This window comes from Pinus tabuliformis, chromosome 6 (genome assembly GCF_031772625.1).
Source record: "Pinus tabuliformis cultivar Carrire ecotype Pingquan chromosome 6, CPIR1, whole genome shotgun sequence".
Taxonomy (NCBI): Eukaryota; Viridiplantae; Streptophyta; class Pinopsida; order Pinales; family Pinaceae; genus Pinus; species Pinus tabuliformis.
In genome coordinates, this window is record NC_142292.1 from 474,088,075 (window position 1) to 474,103,342 (window position 15,268).

Below are 15,268 nucleotides of genomic sequence, written 5' to 3' on the forward strand. Positions count from 1 at the left end.
CTCTACTTCTACCGTTTTTCCTTCTAAAGAGATAGGCAATCGCGGGAGGATACCATATGGACGAGATTCTCTTCCATCGAAAGCCTCCAGGGTCGTAGGAGACTGGCTCAGAGCAGGAGAACCAATAGCCTTCCAGCAAGCAACCGACATGATGCAGGTTGAGGCACCTTCATCAATGACTGTACGATGGATCGTTTTGCCGTTGATGAGAACCTGTATAAGGAAGGCCACCTGATGAGGCAGTCTCTGCGTGAAACCCTCGAGGTCAAAAGAAATTAAATCCGAATCTGCCGGGTCTATGCCACCAATCGCTGATAGCAAGGACTTCCTCTGGTAGGGGCAGCTCTGGAGGACTTCTAATGCGGACATAGCAGACGGAGCTTGAGCTAAGTCCTCGACAATGCTATAATGCTGGGCAGCACGAGAATTGGGGTTATAAGATGATTTCCTGAGTACACCTTTGGGAGGGGGTCGGGGGATCGTCTTGGTGCTGGGCCGTTCGATATGAAGGGGACCAAAACTGGACGGAGGAGCGCTGGAGGGAACCTTCGGCTCTTTCCCAGCTGAAGATGGATAATCTTTCGCTCGAGTTGAAACATGGATGGGGATGGTTCCAGCCATGAACACTTGAGAACCGAACGAGGAAGAGGATTGAGAAGTATCTGCCACCTGATGCGTCTGCTGGGATGGAAAAGGCTCTTTAAGCACAGCAGGAGACCCTGGAGCACCTTTCAAAAGCCGACTAACCTCGGACCGCCTAGGGCAATCCTTGGTGTAGTGATCCTCCTCGCAGATAAGACAAGGATACTTAGGCTTCTGTTTGGCTCCTTCCTCGGAGGGAGGTTTAGGAGGGTTCTGCTTGGGCTGTCCAGATTTATCTTTGGCCTTCCCTTTCTTTTTGCCTTTCGAGGATTTATCTGCCGCGGTGGACTGAACGGCATTTACCTCGGAGGTATTCCCAGAAATAGATTGGCCCTGAGGAGCATTCTCGTTAGAGGCGTTTTGTTTCTGCTTCCCAGGGTTCGCGGCCGATTTCTTAGATGATGAATTTACGGAACCAATAACTCCATCAACAGAAGGCTTTGGTGGAGCTTTGGGTTGTTCGGGCCTCGGGGCATCTGGCAAATACTCATACAAAGTACCTGACTGAGAATACACTAAGTCGAGGTATTTAGCTCGCGCGATTGCTTGCTCCTCAGTTACACACGCCCCCATTTCGATATATTTGGCAATTTTAGGGACAAAGGACGTGGTAAACCAGTCGGTCAGGATTCCAAAATTTAATCAAGCGACGGCGCCTTCTCCATTCATGTATATGATCAGAGATGTGCGTAGCCGTATCCTGTTTGAGAGACGTGAGAAGATGGGTCCCAGTCTCGTACCGAATAGGTAGCTGGAAATGAGTCAAAAGGCCATAGCCAACGAGTTGAAATCTGAAAACATGCCGCGATTGAGTTCGATGTACCATTTAGCAGCTGAACCGGTGAGAGTCCTCTGGAAGAGGCGAAGTCGAATAGAATCATCAAGCCATGAGTTAGATGAGCACCAAAGGTGATAAGTCATTACATGGGCCTGAGGATCCTCTCCGGCTTTGCCGTCAAACTTTGGACAGTCACCTGGTATTTTGGTTGGAACCTGTGGCCAATATGGATTATGCAAAATAGGGTCATTTGTTAACTTGGACACATCAGGTAGTTCAAACGTTGCCAAAAATGGTAGCTGCGGGTTGAAGGACATCTGTGGCTGCGGATTCGAGGCGACATTAGGGTTCCATATGCGGACGGTTGTCCCTGTGTCTGCCCCCCAGCTCCCCATGTACTAGCAGCTTGCCCGGCAGGTGCACCGTATTGGTAATTTTGATAAGGAGTGACCTGTGGTTGCTGATAATTTTGATAAGGAGCATACTGATTTTGCCCCTGGGGTTGCTGGTAGCCATATGAGTGCTGGGCCCCATACGGAGCCTGATAGGCAGGCTGCGTTTGGTAGGAAGGTTGATAACCTGTTTGAGTTTGAGGCCCAGGGTAATGTCCTTGAACCGGCTGGGGTTGAACCATATGTCCCGAAGGTTGACTTGGTCGGATTTGAGATGGACCTGGTTGGCCAGCAGGGTAGCCTTGCTGGGCACCAGGTTGTCCATGTGCCACCAAGGGTTGTCCTTGCGGAACGGATGACCGAATGTGCTGGATAGCTGGTTGACGCCGAGGTTGGCCAGCTTGTCCAGGTTGACGATTAGGGCGGACAACGGGTTGACCTTGCTGTATAGACGGTTGGCCCGTTTGCCCCCCAGTGTGAACAGATTGAGAAGAGGGCTGGGCTTGCTGCATGGAAGGCTGCCCTCCTTGGTGTATGGGCTGAGCAGAGGGTTGGCCTTGCTGAAAAACAGGTTGCCCCCCTTGTCCAGAAGGATTGGCGAATTGAGGGGTAGGTTGGCCCTGTTGAATGTAGGGTTGTCCACCCTGCCCAGGGAATTGACCAGACTGGGCGGTAGGTTGGCCCTGTTGTACATAGGGTTGTCCACCCTGCCCAAGAGGATACCCTTGTTGGACCACTGGTTGATTTGGAGGATTGTAAACTGACCCAGTTTGTCCAGATGGGTACCCTTGCTGGAAACCGAGTTGGCCTTGCTGAAAAGAAGGTTGCTCTGGTTGTCCAGTAGGTTGATTTTGATGTGGATATGGCGGACCTCCAATGCCCATGGGTTGTCCCTGGTAAGGTTGACCCTGTGGGCCCCCAGATTGTCCTGGGTCAGGCGGGCCATAAAGTGGTTGCCCCTGGGGGGTTTGCACGTAGAGTGGCTGGCCTTGATTGGGTGGTCCTATGGGCTGTCTGGGAGGATCCCGGTTCCCTTTGAGAGTATGAGTAGCGGGATCGTACGTGACATTCAAGGGTTCCTCGTTTTCTTCGAAAGGACGATGAGGAAGACCTGAAATGCTCTCGAGGTACTCACCGTTTTCATCATAGTAAAAAAGGGGACCTTCGTAATCTGGGTCCGTTATGGGTTCCCCAAAAGCATCATACGGTCCCAATCCCGGAATGCCACCAGAAAAGGGTCCAGCTTGAGGGTTTTCAGACGAGGAAACCGGTACAGCACTGACAACCGGAGTCGAACGTGCTACACAGACAGTAGGTTGAGTGGGAACTGAGGTAACGGGCGTGTTAAGCCCTGTCGTAAGGGGTGTACTAAGGGGTTGCGAAACAAAGGGCCCGGTGGAGGCAACAAGACTAGGATCCCATATAGTTGTAGAAGTCGTTCTAGCGGCATACCTATCCCTCACTGATTGATATCGTGGAGGGAGGGGAGAGGAAGCCGGGATCAGGGTCTCGATGTTTGTGACCACGGGTGTCTCACCGGTGCTGGAAGCTGTCTCATCCATGTGGGAAGAAGACATTGGAGACGACATACCGAGAGGGGTACGGGGGGTATAATTAGGCTCCCAGATGGGATTCCAATCCTCTATGTAGTCTTCGTCGCCTGGGGCACGTACGTTGATAGGCTGGATACTCGGAACAATGGGAAGAGTACCGCTTACAACTGGTACCTCTGGAGCAACAGAGGATGGAGAACCTTGATCACTTAGACCGGGAGTTGATGGGTCAGCCAGGATGACCAGACCCCTTAGAAAACCTAAAGGAAACTAACGATAAAACTCTACTCAAAACTATCGCACACAAGATCTAGAACAGGTGATGTTATCGTGGCCAAATTAATTTTAAGACACAAGAACCAAACTTGACCTTTTCATGTTTCAGGAGTCGAGAAAAGGACGAAAAGATGACTCCAGTCTCCTTCGAATGTTTAATGAGCACGAAGTGACAAGACGCTCACAGGCACCTTTTCGTTTAGGGAGTCCGAAAAGGATCAAAAGTGACTGCTCTGGAATTCTAGGTAGAGGGTGTGCCAAACTTTTCGCAAAACCACAGAATACTTTTTAGGGTACGGGTGGTCGATCTTCGTGAATGCTGTGTTCACGTCATTGTGAATCGTAGGGCGGCTGACTCGGCTTCCTATGGATAAAGGATAAAAGCCTAGTGGGGTCTCCCTATATACGCGACGGTACGTGGGAGCGCAGTCCGTGTTAGACCACTATCGAGTCACAGAAGGAGGAATCACCCAACCTAATGTGAAACAACAGTGACTATGTTTAAAGACGCCGGAACACGTCTCTAACCTAGACCTCTAGATATTTGCGTTTAGTTCCAATGCGTTTTTAGATTCATTTGGTTCATTTTACAGTTGATCTTGAGATTAAGTTTCGATTTCAAGCTCTATCGTATGTTCTCTCACAATTACCTAGATGCAAACTACATGCCAAAGAATTTCATTTTGTTCGATGAATTCTAGCTACGAGAGGGCAAGGAATTTTTAATCAAACAAAACAAATACAAGCAAACAAGCAACTTAATGCAACTAAAGCGAGGAAAGGAAACTTTTTCTTTTGAAGATGCAAATCAATGAAATGTTCTTTTCCTTTTCAATTTTTTAAAGCAAAGCTACTAGTTTGATTTCCTTTCAATGGCACAAAGCATCTAAATGAATTTGGAGGAACCGGAACACCAAGTAAACTACTTAATGAAAGCACACAAAGTCCCCGAAACACTCAACCAAAGCTTCCAAATCAAAGGAAAACTAAATTCTGCACGAGCTATGTGATCTAAGCCCGGCAAGACAAGCAAGGATTGCAAGCAAGGAGGAAGCGAAAAACCACCCGGAAACGCAAACCAAAACACTCCAACAATCACTGAACAAGTGCATAAACCAATCTGAAATCGGCTGGTCAAACAAGCAAACAAGATTCCTACGGTAGGCTTGACACACACACGGCCACTAGATGCCCTAGGGCTAGAGTGCGAAATCAATGGAGAAAAGCGAACACCCGAAGGATAAGAGTCGCAACCAGTCGATTAGAGACCCAACACAATCCAGCAATTGCAAAAGTAATGATGAAAACACAAACCAAGCAGCGAAAGCAAAAGGGAAGGTATTCACAAAATTAGAAAACTGAACTAGAACGGAACCCTATGGAACCAAGCTCCGCAATCAAGCAGCTCAGAGTTCAGACAGTGAAAAGCAAGTCATCAAACAGGTGGAGAGAAGAAGGGATAGTCACAGCAACAGGTTCAGGAGGCCAATTTGGTCAAAAATGAATTTTACAGGATCAGCGCGGGTAGCCTTCAGCAACTCGGCGCTGACAGGAGGAGGCCTGTAGCAACTTTGCGACGTCAGCGCGGAAGGACAGGGATAAAGCGCGCTGTCTCAGAAAAACGAGGTCAGCGCGGAAAGAAACCACACAGACGCGATGACACAAATCACAAAGAAGCGGGGGCGCGATGCCAGCGCGGAAGGACACGAATAAAGCGCGCTGTCTCAGAAAACGAGGTCAGCGCGACTGTTAGACGTACAGGCGCGATGGAAAGGATACCAAAGGAACGGGGTCGCGATGTCAGCGCGACTGTTCTGAATTAAAACGCGCTGAGAGCAAAAAACAAGCAAGGCCAAAATAAAAACTCCCCAACCCAAAGGCAAGAGCCTTTTAACAATAAAAATGCTTCCCAGAAGTACCCAGAAAGTTCATAAGCAAAGAGACAATCCCAAAAACTCGAAAAGAGATCAATCAAAGTCAAACACAAAAGTGGACTCAAGAGACAAAAAGGCTGATCCCCAGTGGAGTCGCCAAATTGTTGGAGAGGTAAATCCCCTCTACGGATAGAGGCGATCCCTACTAGCCCAGCAGGGGTCTAGCAACAATCACACAATGCTGCCATGCATGTTCCTAATTACGATTAAACAAGAGGTAAAGAGCACCTACTTGGATTCCTGCGCTGTCGTTTGACGAAGAGATGTTGCCTTCGCTCCTTCGCTTCGGCTGGTCACAATCCTCCGCGATCTCCGCGAATAGATACCTGCACACACGAAGAGGAAACAAACGCAAGCGTGAAATCTAGTAAAAGCAACTATACATCGGTCAGAAAAGATGTAATTCACATTTAACCATAGCATAGACAAATGAGAATGGAACAATAATAGCAGTCATCTATTATTAATCAGAATAGAGAAGAGTACAACCAAATGTTCTGACGTCGGTAACCTTCTCAGGAGGGGCCAGTCAGCATGTATCTCAAGCATTCACCTTTGAGCATGATTCTCCCAAGACAAAACAACTCTCTCTCACATGACAAGCAACACAAAACAACCTTCCCTAAGCAATCAATCACTTCCACACCTAGCACACCAAACCTATAGCAGCAATCTGAGCACTACAAGCTCTGTACAATCCAAGCTATTCCAAGCTATGTCTAACTAGCTGCTCATGGTAATGGTGAGAGTTTATATAGGAGAAGGAGTCTCCTAAAAGGGTGGAAGGAAGAGCTTATCTTAAAGGGAAGTTGTTGGAAAGGGTCGAACAGACATGCCATAGAAGGGAGTCGACATTCACAAAGCTAACAACCAAGCCTGGAGTGATCTGGAAGGCTGGTTGTTTGAACAAATTCGCCCAAACTGGATCAGCGCGGATTATTAGGAAACTGTCGCGCTGTCGTCGCGTCTCAATAACTGGGACAATCATGTCAGCGCGGAAGTACACGGGAAAGGCGCGCTGTGAACCAGCGCGGAAAAGTGATGTCCTTCCGCGCTGGCAGCGCACGGAATACACTACAGGGCGCCTGTCATCGCGGTTATTTTAGGAACAGACGCGCTGATGATCAAAACTTTGGAAAAATGGGTTTTTGGGCCAGTTCAGAAAGCAGGAGCTTAGTGATTATGAATTCTCTGCACAGCAGGGTGACTGACAGGAAGGCAGTGACAAATTACTGTGTAACAGTCATCAGCAGCCAAAGTTCAGGACCAAGTGGGAAATGTGTATAATTAATGAAAACAAGAAAAACTCAGAATTTGAAATAATTAAAAGAGTTCATGAATTTTTCCCTTAATAATATTAACAGAACTGTTTCAATGGTCGCAAAAATGCAGAGCTTTTGATATTACAAAGACCAAGTTGGTTTGCATGCGAAGGAACCACAAGCATAGTTAAACATACAAATAGAAGGAAACCAGTTTCAATGCCCTAACTAGCCAACAAATTTCACCAACCACTAAGAAGTTCAAGTTATTAAAAACTGTCCCAAGAGATTCACACATAATTATGTTCCCTGTCAACCTTTTAAATGCTCAATAAATCAAAGCTGGAGGGCCAAATCAGGCTGTGAATCAACCAACATTCCAGAAGACTGCCTAACTGGAGACCTTGGAGACTGTTTTTCTACATTCAAATCTGGTGGAATCGAATTTGAAAATTCAGATGTCTGTTGAGAAGGCTGTTTTGAAGGTAAAGACTTCCATAGTTGTTTTTGAGATTGGGATGTATCAGCTCCCATTGGTATCTGCCTGCAATTAAAAGGACTCTATGTGGCTGAATTCGGCAATTCTAACATCGAGTTTACACCTCCCTGAGAAGTGGCATGAGATGACAGATTCTGAGGATGCATCCAGCTCAGCTGTGAACGCATATACAGAGGCATGTCCATGGGTGCCTGCTGTTGAATAAATTGAGGAACACTACTAGAAATGCCTGATAGTTTTGTATCACCATATGGTTCCCTGGCCACACAATTGGAATTACCATCCAACCTTCTATCAAAACCAGTGCTGCCAGAAGTTGTCGTCTGGACACTTGAAACAGGTTGCACATGTTCAGCTGGTTTGGCAGATGCCCATTGCATAAGTCGGTTACTTCTGGAGACAATCTCAAGCAATTTTGACTGGGATACATCTGAGGTAAATTTTGCACCTGCCAGATTGACTTCACTGGATTTAGCAATTGATGAAGCTGATTTCAACTCACTCTGTTTGACTCCTTGCAAAGGCGTTTGAAAATTTATATTGTTGGCTGAATGTGAACTCATAGATAGAGGAACAGGTAACCCAGTAGATTGAGACAGAGATACTAGTCCTGTAGATTGAGCAACTGTTGCAACTGTAGATTGAGCCAAGGTCTGTTGATCCTTGATCTCCTCACGCAATAACAAAGCACCAGGAGGAGCTTCAGCTGTAACAAAAAAGAAAAAAACACGTTGTTATGCAATCGCATACCCGCCATGGCCTTATATAACAAAACGAGCCAATTATATATATATACTCTTTGTCAGCTCAAAATTTATAACCAAAAATAAATAATCAAAATACAAGCATTATCCAAAAGGAAAAAGTGTATTGTAGATGTTATGAAATCAGAGTAAACAATCTCAGGGATCTGAGCAATTGTAAATAGTGTGATCTTATGAAATAAGAGTAAACAATCTCAGGGATCAATGCTCAGAGCACTAGTTTGGTGACTTGCGGGCCTAAATGTTAAGTTCTAGTAGATTCGGACAAACAATCAAGGGTGAATGTTCACTCCTAACAGTCGAGGCCAAAAATAATCATTTATACAAGTCCCTGGGGGAGTAGCTTCATGTGTCTACAAGCTGGTGTTGCACATCCACTTGCTAATATTGTGTATGTAATTGTGGTTATCCATATATCAGTTTAACTTGAAGTAACCATTTTTCCTTTTTCTGTTACTAGTCTCATAATTCAAGAATGCTTACACAGCCTTGTGAATGATCCGCATTAAGTAGCCAGAACTTATTATTATTAAAAAATGTTAATGGAAACCTCTAATTTATTGCAGTGTAATAGAAAAGAGCATACAGTTTGTATATAGAAATTTATAAGCATATTGATGCACTTTTACTGTTCAGCTTCATCTCTCCTTCAAACTTTCTTTCAAATCATTTCAAGGATAGTGATCCAAAAAGTGCTCATAACCAAAATCGCTATAAGTTAAATCAAAAGTGACTAGATGAAAGTCCAGTTCAGAGTTAATGGAAACCTATAAGTTAAATCAAAAGTGACTAGATGAAAGTCCAGTTCAGAGTTAATGGAAACCTCTAATTTATTGCAGTGAAATAGAAAAGAGCATACAGTTTGTATATAGAAATTTATAAGGATATTGATGCACTTTTACTGTTCAACTTCATCTCTCCTTCAAATTGTCTTTCAAATCATTTCAAAGATAGTGATCCAAAAAGTGCTCATAACCAAAATCGCTATAAGTTAAATCAAAAGTGACTAGATGATAGTCCAATTTAGAGTTTCCAAACTATTGTGAAAATTTGGATCGTGAAGGAATTGATAGTTTTAGGGGTAACTACAAATTTATCTGAGACTAGAAGGATTTGGCCATTCTTCTTATTCTTTATCTCCTTCAGCTACAAGTTTGGCTCTGCATGATTATAATCTATGGTTTTGTGACCCATTTTAATGCGGATCATTCACATAAACTACTTGATAGCAGCGGAGCTTTCATTACCCTTTTGTTTCAACGATTTTCTATTCACGATGTGAAGATTTTCCTGTAGATTAATAGAGCAATAATTGTGTATGGGTTTCTACACAGTCGATCAATCCAGCCAAACCGTTGGTTAATATGAAATGCAATACCCTTGGTTAATATGAAAATGCGAATCGAACTCCTTAAGCGAACACAGAGATTTATAATTACAGAATGTTGAGAGAATGCGAGGGTTTTAGCAGTCTTTAAAACAGATTTAAAACAAAATGAATGTTTAAAACCACGATTTGACGACTGCAGAGACGGTGCAGGAATTTACCAGGAGGTAACAGAGCTCAGTCCGGCGGGCACTGGGTTGCAGAGTTTCAATGCGCGCAGCGCTTCAGTCCTGCGGGCACTGGGTTGCAGAGCAAACGGGTTCTGGTTGCAGAGTTAAATTGGCGCGCGAAAGTATTTCTCAGAATTATGTTATTGAACCAGACGGGGTGGGTCCCGCGTGGGTCATCGGAAACGCGAGGTGGCCGCCGGAGTCCGATGCCTATGCATATGTATGCCATCCCAAGTTTGCACCACATACATAGCTGGCAAGGGCATTTATGACGCAATATATGGTTGGTTAGCCCTTGCCATCAGTTCACCCCTCGGGTGACTGGGGAAAATGAAATTAATTATGTTGTTTCTTAATTGAATGAAATTCTTCCTTCAACGGAACCAACAGGGCCAACCCCGGAGGAGAAACCCCATAATTATCCCTGTAGAAGTTAAAGTCTATTAAGTTCTGGGTATTTTGGAAAATCTTCACATACAGAATATGTAATGATATAGGGAGTTTGAATATGTAATGACATCAAACCTGCGATGAAAGAAGAAAACTGATGTATGGCCTCAACAAATTTTCGTTGAACCGATGCACCGCTGCGATCCCAACCGCAAATTTGAATTTTATTTATGGTTAATAATAATAATAAAAGCAACCCATAAGAATGTACTCCATATATTTTACCAACATTAATGCAATTTACCCTTTAGCTCAAAGAAGAAGCTAATAACAATTTCCACCTTGCAAAATGTTCTAGTCGATCAATAATTACCGTGAAATTTGTTGTATTAAAACCTTGTCTAGGATAATACACAACCCACACTTCAATACTAATACTGATTAAAATCCATTCTAAAATGGCTCTGCAAATTTTACCAAGCTCAATATATTCAAGCTATTAAATCTTGATGATAATTGAAAGGGATTTAAGCAATCATGCCGCTTTACGCTTACTCTGGCCGTGATTACCTAGATGGGTGTGTACTGGGCACACTTATTCTATTTGCCTATCTCCATTATCAAGAAGTTAAACAGGATTATTGCCCACCTCATCTGGTCTGCCTTGCAGCACAGGCAAACATTTCTTCTCACTAAACTTGAACACATCTCCATGTCGAAGCGGCTGGGTGGATGGGGTATCCTACACTTAAACAGATTTGGACATGCCCTCCTGCTCAAATCATTATGGCGCAGGATCTTTGGAGTTGGCATCTGGAGTCAAATTATAAACCATAAATACGTGAAGGACATGGATTTTAAGATCTGGTTGCGAAGGGGGGCATTGGCTGTAACTCTGATTCTGCGGTATGGTGCAGTTTTAAGAAGATAAATCATCTATTTATATCTATGCTTACATGGAGACTGGGCACGGGTCATCACGTTGCTCTTGGATGGGACAATGTCTGGGAACTTGAGGATATCGACACTCTCCCGAACCCTCTTGTACATGGCCTAAATGAATTGGGCATTTTCTTCTGGCAACAAGTCATTATGACTTGGCATAACAATTGCCCCATCTGGAAGCGATCCACGGCGTTGGGACTACATGGACAGACTGCCGATGAATGGGAATCAATTCGTATGCAACTCCATCTCACTAGGATCCGCAGAGACTCGGCTAGAGACTCGATCACATGGCGAGGCAAGATGAAGGCAAAGAATATTATGGTGGCAGATACATATCAAAGACTATGCTGTTTAGAAGCCAATAAAACTGAGGTAGGCTGGTTTTCAAAATTATGGAGTTCCCACATACCTACAAAAAAATCTCTTTTTCTTTGGTTAGTTTGGAGGAACAAAAACTTAACATGGGCAAACCCGCAAAAAAAAGCTGGTCCGGCCCTGGGTTTTGCATCTTATGTAGAAATGTGGAAGAGGATAATTGGCATTTGTTCATCAACTGTCCGGAGGTTTCAAAAATCTCGAATATCCTGGATGTCACATTTGGACTATAGTTCCCACTGTTCTGACATTCCTGGCTGTCTCGAATGGTGGAGTAAACAGTATAGAACAAGGCACTTCATACCTCTTATTTTCCTTTGGGAGATCTGGAGGTGAAGGAACAACATAATTTTCAATGAAATTTGATAAACATGGGCATTAGTGATGGAAAGAATTAGAAGCATAACCTCGGCTGATTTACATGTTGGCACATCGACTAAAATGTCGACAAAATCCGAATCTAGCTTGGAGATCACATACCTTGCTGGGTTTTTTGATGGCGCATCACAACAAAGTATTTGTGCATGTGGATTCATAATCCTATACTCTCCAGTGTTGACATATCATGTACGGGCACAGGTAATGGCACCAACACAAAGTAGAGGCCATGGCTTTATGGGACTCCTCTGGTTCATTCATTTTCTGGATATTCCTTTTATTCACATCTATGGTGACTCAAAGGTCATCATAGATTATGTCGGAGGCTATTATCTGCAAATCCTCCCTACAAAGCTGGCTACAACAAATCACTACACTCTGGAGTTCACTCCAACACTCTTCCATATAGCATATCAGTAGGGATTTCAATACAAAGGTGGACAGTCTCTCCAAAAAAGGCATCATGGAAAACTAGATGGACTCCACATAGAGATAAAATGTACGATACTTAGTTAGAGGTTGGGATTCTGCCTTTACCAAGATAATTTCTAAACCAGACATTCTCCTCGTTCTTTTTTTATGGCAGATTGATCTTCTTTGTATTTTATTTTTTATTCTACAATTAGTGAAAAATACAGATGCGATACATATTGTCCATCATCTGCTAAACATGCTATACTGAATTATTAAGATATATCTTACATCCCATAATTAGTATAGAATAGATTTTGTTTCCTGGATTGGCTATAAAATTTATTTGATGCATGATCGCATATTTGCTTGGATATATATCTCTGTACTGCTACTGTTTGAGATACAATGCCAGGAAGAATATGTAATTTACACATAATGAATATATCACTTTTTTCATTTAAAAAAACAAAAAACTCTAGGTTATAAAAGGGATGTTATTTCAAAAATTTAAATGGAATACCTTTCACGAAATAAAATAAAACGTTTGTAACAAACTTATTGAATGTACCTTGAGGTTCTTTAGCTGCTTTAGCAAATCAAAATAATACTTATAAAAAATTAACAATTTACTTGAATTTCAATATGAACAATTTTTGTAATTAAAAAAACAGTTGTAATATCCTGCATCTTTGGAGTCATATGGTCATTAATTTGGCATAGTTGTTCTTTATGGCCATCAAATGGTAATCTACGATTGTTCCTTTAACCTCCTCTTTTCACATCCAAATCTAAAAAATGGACAAAATATCTGTGAGCGTGTTGTGAGATTTTCCATATCTAATAGAATTATGAGCTCGTGTCATGGAAGGGGCTTTACGAAATCGAAAGGATTGCAAGTTGGCCATGTCAAACAATTAATCAAAGTTTCCAGCGATAAAATTCTTTGAGCGTGTTATGAGATTTTTCATACCTAATAGAATTAGCTTGGAATGTCATGGCAATGCTTTACCAAATCAAAATTGTGTTGTGAGATTTTCCATATTTAATAGAATTAGCTTGGAATGTCATGGCAATGCTTTACCAAATCAAAATTGTATTGACAATTAGCCATGTCAAGCAATTAATCAGAGATTGCACCAAAAACACACAATAAACAAGAAGAGACACTGACCTTGACCAAAACCAGGTCGGATGACTAAGAAAAATATCCCTCCCCAAAAACTTAAAATAAAATCATTTCATTATTAAAAGGATGGCCCACCTGCAAAGGCAAACACTATATCAAGCCCTAACAAAACTTTAATGCCTACCAAGTTTTACATTCATCAATTACCTTTTTCATTTCTAAACAAAAACTTCTTAAAGAGTGAAGAATCAAGATGGAATCCCATACCCGCTATTTTAGACATACTATACACAATTTTCCATAAATTTATCCCTCTAGGTTTCAAGATCTCGAAAAATAGATGTACTAGAGCATGACAAAGCTCTCTAATATTCACGGGGTTCGAAAGGAGGATCAAGAGGAGATCTAACGTCTCTTTGTTCGAGTCATATAATTTCGTCATAAATAGACTAGTCGAACGGTCTCGGCGAATTTTGCATTTTCGAGAACTTTGTTAGAGATTGAGAAACGTGGAGCATAAGTCATCTTCTCAATATTATCAAACAAATAAATGTGATTGCACAAGAGAGGATAGCGATTAATGAATCACATAATTCCGTCACAAATAGACGGGTCTAACTGTCTCAGCGAATTTTGCATTTTAAAGAATTTTGTTAGAGATTGAAAAACGTGGAGCATAAGTTATCTTCTCAATATTATCAATCAAATAAATAAGATTGCATAGAAGAAAATAGTGATTAATGAGTCACATAATTTTGTCATAAATAGACTGGTCGAACGGTCTCGGCGAATTTTGCGTTTTAGAGAATTTTGTTAGAGATTGAAAAACGTGGAGCATAAGTGATCTTCTCAATATTATCAAATAAATAAAATAGATAAGATTGTACAGAGAAAATAGGGATTAATGACCGGAGTGAACTTTCAAATTAAAAATTAAATTAAACTCAAATAAATTGTCACCCCTCGATTAATATTTAGTTCCATTGATATTTAGTAGGTGGTTGAAATTAGATTATCTAATACTCTCATTGAATTACAATCACAAAAATTTAATTTAAAATACCTATTCAACTAGGTCTAATCTAAGTTTACAAACTTAAAAAAACGATATCAACTAAATTTTGTTTTCTTCCCAATCATATATCCTCCACATTGTTTCATCTTTTTCTTTTTGTTACAGGCTTCAAATTTCAAATTTTTCATTTTGCTGATATAACTCTTCCGTTGTTCCAAAATGTCTAAACATGACTTCAAACAAAACCCTATATTTTTTATTTCAGAAACTTGCATCACTTTCATAAAGTGGTAGAAACGTTGTGGACATTTGCTATTTTTAGTGGTCTAACACTCAATAATAGATCGAAGTAGTCGGGAAAACTACGCAAGGGAAGATGGAAGTAACGTAGGAAAACTATAATATATAATGGATAGGAAAGTGTTCATCCTAATGTACGTAAGAATATTATATTTCATTGTAAAGGGGTGGTTACCATAATAATTCTGATTTCTTTGGAAAGCGATTATTACAATAATGATGGTTGGTTGTTATTTCGAGATGGATGCTACGAATATTGTTAATTATAACAACGACTATGATTCTTATATATCTCGAAACTACGAATATTGTTAATGATATAATGACAATGATTCTTATATTTAATATTTGCTGTGTACAGGATGAACAGTTATTCCGCAAAGAGTTATTTGTGATTATGGTTTAGCACTCTAATTTTCAAAGTGGTTTTAAGAATATTGTTACGTGCGATTTTTAGGTGTGATAACTTGATATTTAAATGATATTTTTATTTTAGTTACTAACTTTTCGTGTACAGGTTGGAGTGAGTACATGAGGCGTACGTTTTTTAATGTATTATAATTTAAAAATTTACCAAATAAAAAGGTTTCATAAGTTACTTTATTTAAAGGTTAAAATTAGATGAACATATTGTATATTGTATATGTATTATTACTTAGAAAATA

General features: G+C 41.5%; 1 protein-coding gene across 1 annotated transcript; it reads right to left on the minus strand.

The window, feature by feature from the left end:
* Window positions 1–7,267: 7,267 nt before the first annotated feature.
* Window positions 7,268–9,757, minus strand: LOC149259362 (uncharacterized). The gene is made up of 2 exons (XM_089375677.1): window positions 9,649–9,757; window positions 7,268–8,042 (listed from the first exon to the last, which is right to left on the minus strand). The coding sequence occupies exon 2, from the start codon at window positions 7,897–7,899 to the stop codon at window positions 7,399–7,401; it is 501 nt and encodes a 166-aa protein (XP_089231803.1). The 5' UTR covers window positions 7,900–8,042; window positions 9,649–9,757; the 3' UTR covers window positions 7,268–7,398.
* Window positions 9,758–15,268: the final 5,511 nt, after the last annotated feature.

Coding starts and splice junctions, on each gene's coding strand:
- LOC149259362 (XM_089375677.1), bottom strand. CDS start 7,899: ATGAGTTCACATTCAGCCAACAATATAAATTTTCAAACGCCTTTGCAA.